The sequence below is a fragment of the Corapipo altera genome, unplaced genomic scaffold, assembly GCF_003945725.1.
Source record: "Corapipo altera isolate COAL_440 unplaced genomic scaffold, ASM394572v1 98, whole genome shotgun sequence".
Taxonomy (NCBI): Eukaryota; Metazoa; Chordata; class Aves; order Passeriformes; family Pipridae; genus Corapipo; species Corapipo altera.
This window is the reverse complement of record NW_020884914.1, coordinates 7099995-7111599: the sequence shown is the minus strand read 5'-3', so window position 1 is coordinate 7111599 and position 11605 is coordinate 7099995. Positions and strand designations below refer to the sequence as shown.

The window sequence follows — 11605 nt, the reverse complement described above, 5'->3', positions numbered from 1 at the left end:
GGGGGCTGCGGGGGGCTCCGCTCCGCTCCGCTCCGCTCCTCCGGCGGCGGCGGCGGCGGGGCCGCGGCATGAGGAGCCCGGCGGGGCGAGCGGAGGGCGGCAGCGGCGGCTCCTCTCCCGCCGGGGACGGGGCGCGGCGGCGGCTCGTCCCTCCGGTAAGGCGGCGGTGCGGGGCTGGGGGTGCGGGGCTGAGCTGGGGCGATGGGGGTGCGGCTACGGGGGTGCGGGAGACGCTGCCCGCCCGGTACCGAGGCCGCCCTTTGTTTGCCCGCACGGCGCTGGGAGGGGGCAAACCCCTCATCCCGGTACAGCCGGGGCTCCGGGATGAGCGGAGCGGGGAGAGGCACCGCGCGGTGCGGGCGCTGCCCCCCGGGATCGGCCGCCCTCCCCGGCCCGGGTCCCTCCTGCGGCCGATGGCACCTGCGCTCCGGGCGGCCCCGGCACGGCGCGGGGGGGACGGGGAGGAGGGACGGGGACGGCGGGGCGTTGAGCGACACCGGAGCGGAGCCGGGGCCGGGGGACCGGGGGGCTGGTCCCCGGGGGCTCCCAATGGATTTGGGGGCGTCTGGAAGGATGCGCCGAGGTGGAAGGCAGCTGGAAGCAGGGGAAGGGGAGAGCAGGGAGAGGCGGCCTCGGGGGCAGCTCAGGCCATGTCCCCTCGTGTCCCCTCATCACCTCCCATCGTGTCCTCTCATTGTGTACCCTTGTGTCCCCTCATCACCTCCCCATGTCATCTCCCCTTGTTTTCCATGTTCCCTCATCTCCCCCTGTGTTCCCTCATCAGCTTCCTGTCTTCCCTCTTACCTCCACTCGTTGTCCCCTCATGTCCTCTTGTCATCTCCCCTCAAGCCCCCTCATCATCTCCCCTCCTGTCCCCTCATTGTCTCCTTATTTTGTCCTCTCTTGTCCCCTTGTCATCTCCCCATGTCATCTCCTCTTGTCATCTCGCCTTGTGTCCCCTCGTGTCCCTTCATTGTGTCCCCTCGTGTCCCCTTATGTTCCCTCATCACCTCCCCTGTCCCCCCTTTCCCCCCACAATGTGCCCCCATGTTCCCCCAGCCTCCATCCCATCCCATCCCATCCCATCCCATCCCATCCCATCCCATCCCATTCCATCCCATCCCAGCCTCTCCCCGGCTGCGGCGGGGAAGGGGGAGTGTGACCCACTTTCCTCCAGGTCCGGCCCCGCTGCCGCTGTGGCCGCGGGCAGGCGACGCCAGCCGGGAGCCCCCCCACATCTCAGGGACGGGGAGCGGGGACAGGGGCAGGGTGGTGCAGCCTCAGCACCCCTCTGTGCCAGGCCGGTGTCGAGGTGTCACCCACGGGGAGGTGAAGCTCAGAGCTGGGTGCCCACACGCCGAGCCCCCGACCCGCCCGGTGCTCAGAGTGACCCTGAGCGGGGTGTGCCCGTGCCCTGCCCGGGATGCCGTGGGAGGAGATGAGGCACGGGGGCGGTGGGAGCACCCTCCTTCCCGGGAGCATTCCCAGCGGTGGGAGCCGGGGCTGAGGCAGGGGGGATGCCCAGGCTGCGTGGGGCACGTACAGGCTGTGCAGCCTCTTGGGTGGTGTCAGCGCTGGTTTTTGTGGTGGGGTGACGTGCCCCCATTGCCCACAGGAGTGAGCAGGGCTGAGGGCCAGCTGGCCCTGCCCTGGGGACCCGGTGGGCAGGCAATGGGCAGGTGCCGTTCGGGGCATTTGTCTTTGCAGATCCCAACCGTGCGGTGCTGCTGGCGCTGGTGGAAGAGTTTTGGGAGGGAGATGATGACAGGCTGATGAAACCAATCAAACAATGAAGTAATCATAAATCCCCGGTGCCGGCGGTGAAGGCGGGAGCAGCTGGAGGCTGGAGAGGAGCTGAGGTCCTAACGAAACCATCCCGCTGAGCAGCAGAAATCCGGGGAGGCCGAAGCACTGAAAGGTGGCCAAGGTCCTGTCACCAGGGCCAATGGACAGAGACAGCACAGCACAGTGTGGATGAGGGCAGGGAAAATCCTGCTGGCAGCTCCGGGGGAGCAGTGCAGAGGGCACGGAGGACACCCGCAGGAAGGAAGAGTGGTGGCTCCCCAGGAGCTGTCGGAGAAGAGAGTTCTGGTGCTTTGTTTGCTCTTCACAAATTTGCCTGCGGAACCTGAATCCTGGGACCAGAGGCTGAGGAATCTTGTCACAGGCTGATAGTCAGGATGAGGGATGTATCCCACAGCAGGAGACGCTATGGATGGGTGTGAGGGGGCCTGACCCTGCCCCACTGCTGGGACATCCCCACTGGGAGAGCAGCTCCTGCCAACTGGGATCCTGCGTGTGGCTGGGCGTTCATTGGCTTTGCTGAAGACGATCCTGGTGCTGAGAAGGCTGCTCTAGTCTAGGCAAGGAGCTGGTATGAGAATTGTTGGATACCTTGGAATTCAGTGCCAATTCAGTCCCAGACTGGGGTCACTGGGAAGTCCCAGTTGCTGCAGGTGCTTTGGTGGAGGTTTGGTGCTAGTTCGGGTGGTTCCAGTGGTGCTGGTGATGACTTCCCTGCAGAGCCAGCCAGAGAGCATGTAAATGTGCCCCATCCATGGCCTCTTTGGGGGTGGCTGCTCCTCCCAGGCTGCGGGATGCTGGCTGAGGGGCTGTTCCCAAACTGCTGCCACAGGCTGATGTCCCTGAGCCACGTGTGACCGACCACTTCCTGGACATACTCAGCTTATCCCAAGTGGTTTTGGATGGTCCTGAGATGGCACATGGGTGAAGGAACTCTTTCCCTACACATTTTGCTGCTTTTGGCGGGGTGGGAGGCAATGGCTGGCCGGGGTGGAGGCTGCCCAGCCGTGGCAGGTACCAGTGGCTCCGAGCCCCTGTGAGATGCTCGTCCTCCCCCCCGTGCCTGCAGAGACGTCCTCGTTAGGCGAAGGTGCCTTTGCAAGCCCTCCCTGGGCTCCACCGTGCCACGGCCCCCAGGAAGCACAGCTCATATCTGTTATCTGTTGTGCGGGTCCCAGCGGTGCGGAGGAGAGGAGAGGATGTCCCTGGAACGGGGTCAGGCAGGAACAGAGACAGTGGGGTCTGGAAGTGGAGCGGGGCACTGGGAGGCAGTGGCTCTGCTCAGGGCACGGCCAAAGCACCACTGGCCCCTTGCCCTGGGGACACCCCAGCACCAGGGTGGTGTGGGAGGAGGGGGACCAGGAGCAGCAAAGGGCCAACCCCCCCTGGACATGACTTTGCTGGCTCAGTGGGTAGTTTGGGGAAAATAGGGGAGGTTTGGGAGCTGGTTAGGGTGTGAAGGGAGGCAGCTTCCTCCTGATGGGTGCCTTGGCCTCCAGCCTGCTGGGCTTGGAGGGGAGTCAGTGTTACCTGCTAATAACTAAGGATTTGGGGATGGCAAAGAGAGAAATCAAAGCTCTGTCCAGTACCTACCAAGTGCAGGGACAGAGCAGTGTGGGCCTGTGCCCATCCCACTGCTTCGTGTTTCTCATTTCTCCCCTCTTCAAAGAGAAATTGGGGTCTTGCCAAGGCCCTGCCCCTGCCCTGCATAGGTTTTCCCTTTGTTTTCCCAGTTCCTTTTTCCAGAGCAGCCCATGGTGCAAGTCCCATCCCCTGGCCAGGCTTCCAGCCCTGCACAGGGCTCAGCCCAAACCCTTTTCCTCTAACCTCCCTCAATAAATGGGTTGTTTTTCTGTCAGTCTCTGATGCGACCAGAGGGATTTTTTCCCCCTTTCCCTCTTAATTTCCAAGCAGCTGCTGCTCCAGCAACCTCCTCTAGGGGAGCCTGGGGCAGCTCTCTCGGGCGTCCTCTGCTCCTCTCAATGAGCTCTTAATGAGTTTGCAATTAGTTATCGGCAGAGCCGATGTGCCCAGGGCTGGGTGTGCAGTGGCGTGGGATGTGGAGCAGGATGCAGAGCAGGGCAAAGCATCTCCTTCTAAGAGTGGCATCAGAGTGGGAATGGTTTGTTAGTGCTGGCCCCAGTACCTGGCAGGATGCTGGGCTCTGGATATGGGATTATGTCTTCCCGGGATTTGCTCTGTGATGTTGGTGATGGAGCTGGGAGGTTTGGGAAGAGGAGCAGCAGCTGCCGACGGAGACGAGTGGCTGCCTATAAATACCTGCCAGGGAGCAAGGAAGAAGTGGGTGGATTATCCTCCTCACTCAATGAGATAAACGGTTCTGAAGCTTAAACACAGAACAATTTTAGTCTGAATAGTAGGAGAAACGGTTCAGGATGCGGAGATGACGGCAGGAACTGCCTGTGGTGAGCGGCAGGTCCCAGTGCCACGTGGCAGCAGCTTTGCTGCCCCTTTGCCATTCCCAGGATCTAGAGTGGTGGGGGCCTTTGCCAGGGCTCAGCTGGGATGTGCATCCTTACTCCCTTCTTGGGAAAGCTCCTTCAGGAACACCCGAAACAACTGGGCTGGGAGAAGGTGGGTTTGGCTTCCTTTGGGCATGGTGCTCTTCTGGTGTTTAGGGGCAGGACAGGAGCTGGTGTGCCGAGAAAAGGCCCCATTTTGGCTCTGGTGACCCGATCTGGCACGTTGGTGGGCCTGGCCTGGGCGCAGAGGGCAGCCAAAGACACGAGACCTCAGCCCCAGCTGTGCCAGGCTGGTGGGATCTCTTGCCGCATTGACACCATCATCTCCCTGTGTCCTGCTGTTCCCCCATCCCAGCTGTCACTGTGAGCGTGCAGAGCTGGAAATGAGCCCTCGCTCCCACCCGCTGCTGCCCCGCTTCGCTGCTCACATCAAACCCAACATGTTTTCAAAAGCATTTCAATTTTTAATGAAAACTTCTGTGTTTACGCTTCCCTCGGTCTCGGCACATTGGTATTTTGGTCACCGCTGCTGTTGGGTCTCTCCCGGGATCGCTGATGGCTCCGTGTTCCCGTTAGCCCTGGCAGAGCGGGGTGTGCTGTGCGGAGCCGGCACTGCGGCAGGATCCCGGCAACGTCCCCGTCCCTGGAAGCACATCCCTGTGCCAGCCGTGCAGACCACAGCAGGGACACCGGGCTTGGTGGGACCTCTGTTTCTCATGGATTTTCCCTGGTTGATGGTCAGAGACACCTGGAAACCCCAACAGGTTGAGCCAAGAGGAAAAGCAAACAGCCTTTGTCTTGGAAAGCATTTCCGTAGCACATCAGTCCTTCCCCTCCTCTCTCCCATCCAACCAACAGGTTTTTTCCTCAAAGCCCAACTTTCCTGACGTGAATAATTGCATTTCAACACCGGTTAATTAAGAGACATCGATGAGCGTGATTGTAAATCCAAGTGTAGACGGAATTCTTCTTGCAGGATGCTGGGGGCTGTTTTCAGTCCTGCCTCCAGCAAGCTGCTGCACTGATCCACCTCCACCTCCAGCACCCAGACGCTGAGATGGTGCTCCTCTGCCAGGAGGCCAATGAAACACTATGGAGATGAGCTGCTTTGGAGATCTTATGAGTCAAACTGTTACATTTTTGGAACATCATGATGTTGAAGTTCCTATTCTATTTTTTCCCCAACTTCCCAGGGAAAAAAATATGACTATAATAAGTGAAGAAGCTGAGCTTTGCTTTGGGATGAGAGGCAGCATGGTGCAGGGAAGGAAGGAGGAAGAAGTTGGAGATCAGTCTCAGTCTTGTTGGGAAAGGGTTGGGTGTGATCTTGACCCTGGGGGGTTGTGGGTGCTTCAGGGGGTGATGGAGGATGAGCAGCACCCTGAAGACAGTGTGGTGAGTGACTCCAAGCTCAGCTCTTGTTGTAGGGATGGTCAGAGTGCGGGAAAAGAGTCACTGGTTTGATGGGAGTGAAGAATGTTGGTGCTGTTGTCCATGTGCTGCTGGCTGGGCCACCCCTTGCTCCACTTTGGTGAGATCCTACCTGGAGTACCGTGCCCAGCTCTGGGGTCCACAGCACAGGAAAGATGTGGATCTGTTAGAGCAAGTCCAGAGGAGGCCATAAAGATGATTACTGGGATGGAGCAACTCTGCTATGAGGAAAAGCTGAGAGAATTTGGATTTTAAAGCCTGGAGAAGGCTCCAGGGAGACCGTAGAGCCCCTTCCAGTGCCTAAAGGGGCTCCAAGAGAGCTGGAGAGGGACTTTGGACAAGGGCCTGGAGGGACAGGACAAGGGGGAATGGCTTCCCACTGCCAGAGGGCAAGGTTAGGTGGGATATTGGGAAGGAATTCTTGTCTGTGAGGGTGGTGAGGCCCTGGCACAGGTTGCCCAGAGAAGCTGTGGCTGCCCCATCCCTGGAAGTGTTGAAGGCCAGGCTGGAGAGGGCTTGGATCAACCTTGTGTAGAGGAAGGTGTCCCTGCCCATGGCAGGGGGTGGAATGAGTTGAGCTTTGAAGCTCCTTGCAGCTGAAACCAGTCTGGGATTCTGTGATTCTCTGAACCAGGGCATCCATCACCTTGGCAGGGGGAGGCCAAGAGTCAGTGCTGATGGATAGTCAGAGGGATATGGTGGAGGGATTTCTGGAAGAGCCATCATATCCCACCTGGTGCCTGCAGCATGGCCCTGGTTCTGCTCTGGAGTGTCACTGGCTTGTGTGAGGCTTGGCTCTGGAGGGGGCTGCAGTGGTGGAGGGGACAGGGCTGGCTGCTGGGGTCCCCACTGAGGACTGTGGCAGCAGTGGGGAGCCCCTAAAGGCCTCAATGTATGGTGGCTGTGAACACACCAGGGCTGAGGAAATGTGTGTGTGTGTGTGTCCATGTGTGTGTCCATGTCCCTGCCCTCCTGTCTCTGCCATGCCCTGAGCCCTCCCTTTGCCCCCAGACATCCCCCTGAGTTGGTGGCACAGGGACCACTGACCCACACAGCTGCAGCCCCACAGAGACTGGAGCATCCTCTCCAGAGCAATTTGGTTGGTGGCCACAGGGCACAGAGGGGTGGCACTCAGCGGGGGCTGCTCCAGCCCTGGGGGTGGGATGGGATGGGATGAGATGGGATGGGATGGGATGGGATGGGACGGGATGGGATGGGATGGGACGGGACAGGGTGGCTTTGCAGCACCCACTGAAATGCTGCCACACCTCTGCCTTGCAGCGCAACCATGAGCGCGGGTTCGATTGAGCAGGAGCCGTCGCGCAAGCTGGCCTGCTGCGGGGTGCCCCTCATCACCGAGGACATGCAGTCCCTGGCCATCCGCACCCTCTCAGGCACCGACATCAGCAAGCACTACGACCTCATCCGCGAGCTCGGCAAGGGCACCTACGGCAAGGTGGACCTGGTGTCCCACAAAAGCACAGGTGAGTGGAGCAGGGGGCTGTGCTGGGAGCAGAGTGCCTGGCACATCCCAACCGTGCCCCGGGCTCACCTCCGTCCCCTGCCCTCCACAGGCACCAAGATGGCCCTGAAGTTCGTCAACAAGAGTAAGACGAAGCTGAAGAACTTCCTGCGGGAGTTCAGCATCACCAACACACTCTCCTCCAGCCCCTTCATCATCAAGGTCTTTGACGTGGTCTTCGAGACTGAGGACTGCTACGTCTTCGCTCAGGAGTATGCCCCTGGTGGGGACCTCTTCGACATCATCCCACCACAGGTGAGAGCCCTCGCCCCTCCCGTGGGAGCCCTTTTGGGATGTGGGGGCTCAGTATCCCCAGGGCTCTGAGCAAAGCTGCTGTGGTGCCTTGGTGCCCCTGTGGGAGGGGGCTGCAGGTGCAAGGACTGGGCAGCCCTTTGTGGATCTCTCATGAACATAAGCACCTACAAGCAAGTCTGGGACTGATCACCCGTCCCCTGGGTGGCTGAGATCCATCATCCATCCCTAGAGTGACCTGGAACCCAATCACTCTTCCCTAGGGTGATCTGGGCCTTGTAATGCATCTGTAGGGTGGCCTGGGACTTATGACCATCCCCTGGGTGGTCTGAGATCCATCACGCATTGCTAGGATGGCCTAAGGCCCATTACCTATCCCTAGAGTGGCCTTCCCATCACCCTTCCCTTGGGGAAGTTGTGGCTGCCAAGGCAGGTTGGATGGAGCTTGGAGCAACCTGGTCTAGTGGAAGGTGTCTATGCTCATGGCAAGGAATGAAATGAGATGGTCCTTAAGGTCCCTTACAACCCAGACCACCCTGGGGTTCTATGGGGAGTCACCACCCATCCCTCAGCTGGCCCAGGACCCACCACCCATCTCCCTGCCTCAGAAAGCACCCAGATAAAGCCATCCATGACCATGTTGGATGTGTAACAGATATGTGTGGGGTCCCCGAGCTGGGTGGGACCACCCCAGGGCTCGGTGGTGGGTGGCTGACGCCGTGTCTGCACAGGTGGGGCTCCCCGAGGAGCTGGTGAAGCGCTGTGTGCAGCAGCTGGGCCTGGCCCTCGACTACATGCACAGCAAGAGCCTGGTGCACCGGGACATCAAACCGGAGAACGTCCTGCTCTTCGACCGCGACTGCCGCCGCGTCAAACTGGCCGACTTTGGCATGACCCGCAAGGTGGGCTGCCGGGTCAAGCGCATCAGTGGCACCATCCCCTACACGGCGCCCGAGGTGTGCCAGGCCGGCCGGGCCGAGGGCTTTGCTGTGGACACCAGCATCGATGTCTGGGCTTTTGGGGTGCTCATCTTCTGCGTCCTCACCGGCAACTTCCCCTGGGAGGCGGCGGTGGCGTCCGATGCCTTCTTCGAGGAGTTCGTGCGGTGGCAGAAGGGGCGGCTGGGGGGGCTGCCCTCGCAGTGGCGGCGCTTCACGGACAGTGCCCTGCGCATGTTCCAGCGCCTGCTGGCCCTCGACCCCGAGAAGCGCTGCCCCGTCAAGGAGGTTTTCTACTTCATCAAGTGCGACCTGATGGCCGAGGTGCGGTGCCGGCCCTCCTACCGCTCCCGCAAACACACCAGGGACAAGCTCCCGGCCGGCTCCCACTGCCACGAGGCCACCGGCTCCTGCACCCCCGCCCCGCTCAAGAGGACCGTCCTGACAGAAGGGAGCGGAGCGCGCGGTCCCGAGTCCAGCGCGGCCGCCCCGGGGACGGCCAGCAGGACAGATGGACGGCAGGACAAAGGCAAAGGACAGATGGTCCTGGCCACAGCAATAGAGATCTGCGTCTGATGGCGCCGCGGCAGCGGCCGCACGACCCGTCCTGTCCCCCCGCCCCGGCAACTGGGATGGGAGGAGCTGCTCGTGGTGGAGGCACGAGCCGGGACCAGGCTCTGGGTCTCCCAAAGCGAAAAAAAGGAAAAGAAACACAAACGAAGAGGAAAAGGACAGAACTGGTTGCGCTCTGCAGCGCCAAGGATGCCAATGCCCCCACCCTGCCTGGGTGAGGCCGGCGGTGGGAGCCCAGCCAAGGGCACCGCGCCCTGCCAGGGAGGACAGGGGTGCCCACGGCCCTGCCATGGCCATGCTGCCCCTCCAAGGCTTCCCACAGGGTGGCATGGGGAGAGGTCTCCCAGTACAGGGAGGAAGAGTCGGGAGGGTAGTGGATGGGAGGTCCGGGGCAGGCAGTGCCCACTGGCTCTCCCCCACCCTGTGCTTGATCCCTGGACTGGGAGCGGGAAGGCCAATGACCCCACACCATGGAGGAGGCCTTTGGGGAGGTTTGAGTGGGTGATGATTTGTCCCCTTCCATCGATCCCTGCCCACTGGTGGGGACCAGGAAGGGATGAGGAGATGGGCACCGGGCTGGTGATGGGGAGCTGGGGGTTTTCAGGCAGCCCAGGACCCCTGGTAACCCCGGCTGCCTCCCTATGGTGGGAGGTGCTGGCAGCCATCAATGTAGCAAGTGTCCCTGTCTGTGTGTCATTGTGTGCCCCACTACTGCCACTGGCAGCCCCTGTCCCCCCTGCCCTGCCCCACATGGCCCCAGACCCCACTGGAGGGACAGGTCCCCCCAGCCGGGAGCTGTGCTCCGGGCCGTGGCCCGTGGCCACAGTGCCATCCAGCAGGTTGGATGCTCAGGGCCAAGCTGGCTCTGTCATAGTGGCATCTCTGCAGACTCTCTGTCCCTGGGAGAGGTGGCAGCAGTGCAGCCCCAGGCTGGCCTGCACACCCCGGGGGCAGGGGAGTGGGCTCCGAGCGGCCTCCAGAGAGCCAGCCTGGTTCCCTGTGCTCATCCCATCACCCCTCCTCGCTGTCACCCCTTCCCCAAACTCTGTCACTCTCCCCTGGGGCTGGCGGGGAGGAGGCGGTGGGATAGACCCCCCGGGGCTGGCTGCAGCAAAGGCAGGGGGTGGTGGCAGGAGCCGCTGGTGGTCCCTTAGTGACAAGGTCACAGGGGTGTGTGTGGGACACACAACTCCCCTCGTGGTTTTGGGCACCCAGCGGAGTGGGGGGCTCACCCAGAGAGGGTGGGGGGCACCCCAAGGCGGCAGCACTCTGGTATGGTTTGGGCTTCCCTCCCATCGGGTGGGTGCTGGGGGGACCCCCCGTGCCCCCCGGCGCCGCAATTCCCGCACCAAGGGCTATCCCGCTATCCAGCAGCAGCAGCAGCAGCAGCAGTTTACAGAGCAGGCGGGCGGACCCCCCGTCCCCGCTGCTGCCCCCGGGCCCCTCTGCCCCCCGCCCGCGGTGCCGGGCCCCGGGCGGCCTTAGAAGTAGCATTGCCCCTAAGTAGAGACGCTCTAGGCACCGGTTTTTCTCCTTTTTGCCTTAGGTCCCTCGATGTCCTCAATCTTTCGTGCAATAATGTAGGTAAGGGATCCCGGCCGCCCCGGGAGGGCTCGGCGGTGCCTCTCTGGGAGAGCTCGGTGGCACCTCCCGGGGGTCTGTCCCAGGGGGGTGCCCCGTGTGATTTCTGTCCCCGTCGAGGTCGCTGTGTCGGTAGGTTGTCGGGTTTTTATTTCCAGTTCCCTCAGCTGTCGGGTTTCAGACCTTCTTCCCGTAGGAGAGGCTGTAGTGTCACAGACGTTACCTCAGTTTGTCACTGTTGAAAAGGATTAAAAAAAAAAAAAAGACAAAAAACAAAAAAACAAAAACCACAACTGAAACCATAAAAAACCGACAAAATACATAGTTATAAAAGCAACAAAAAAAATTCTCAATGGTGGTGAAGACTTTTTTTATTAAATAAAGCAAAAGTGATGCTGCTCGTGTGGGTGGGGAGCACGACCTCTACCTGGGGCTCGCTGTCCCCCCACTGTCACCATGTCCCCTCCATGCCCGGCCGTCGTGGCCACCCCTGGGTGGGAGGGAAGGAGCACGGGGAGCAGCACCGTGGGGCAGGTTGGCAGCACCCTTGGGTGGGGGGCACCGAGCTGCCCTTGGTGCAGCCCCCTCTGAACAGCCAGGGCTGCCTGATGCCAAATGTATTCCAGCCACGTCCACAGGCTAATTTCAATTTCCTGGTAATTATGCAAATGAATGTGGATTTAATTAAGGGCAGATTTCATTAAAGTCTTCTTGGGGAAATGAGAACAGGATGAGGGAGAGCGAGGAGGAGGAGGAGGAGGAGGTGGTGGCAGGGAAGAGGAGATGAAGGCAGCGCCTGCCCCGGAAGATAAATAGTCACAGGGGATGCCGAGGGGATGGATGGGATCCCTTGGGAGTGGGGGTCCCACTGCTCCCTGCCCCAGGACCCCCATCGCGGGGGGCTCGGGGTCCCCAGCCCAGGGCAGGGGCTGTGTGTTGCACAGCTGGGAGCAGTGCCTGGGATGGACCCCGGGAAGATGCAGCTCCTTGGTGCATTCCCAGCCCCGCTCCAGGGACAGGGC

The 11605-nt window shown here is 61.1% G+C and overlaps 1 protein-coding gene across 3 annotated transcripts in view; it reads left to right on the top strand.

Annotated features, from left to right (window-relative positions):
- The window catches only part of SBK1 (SH3 domain binding kinase 1), a 15338-nt gene extending 6310 nt beyond the window's left edge, over window positions 1-9028 (top strand). Inside the window, exons 1-5 of one of the 3 annotated variants that reach the window (XM_027655023.1) lie at window positions 117-155; window positions 1708-2374; window positions 6999-7201; window positions 7292-7494; window positions 8223-9028. In XM_027655023.1, coding sequence (XP_027510824.1) covers window positions 7006-7201; window positions 7292-7494; window positions 8223-9005 — 1182 coding nt within the window. In that variant the 5' untranslated portion in view covers window positions 117-155; window positions 1708-2374; window positions 6999-7005 and the 3' untranslated portion in view covers window positions 9006-9028. Of the gene's footprint in view, window positions 1-114; window positions 156-1707; window positions 2375-6998; window positions 7202-7291; window positions 7495-8222 lie in introns of those variants that run through there. The other 2 variants (XM_027655024.1, XM_027655021.1) reach the window with 2 other exon arrangements.
- Window positions 9029-11605: the final 2577 nt, after the last annotated feature.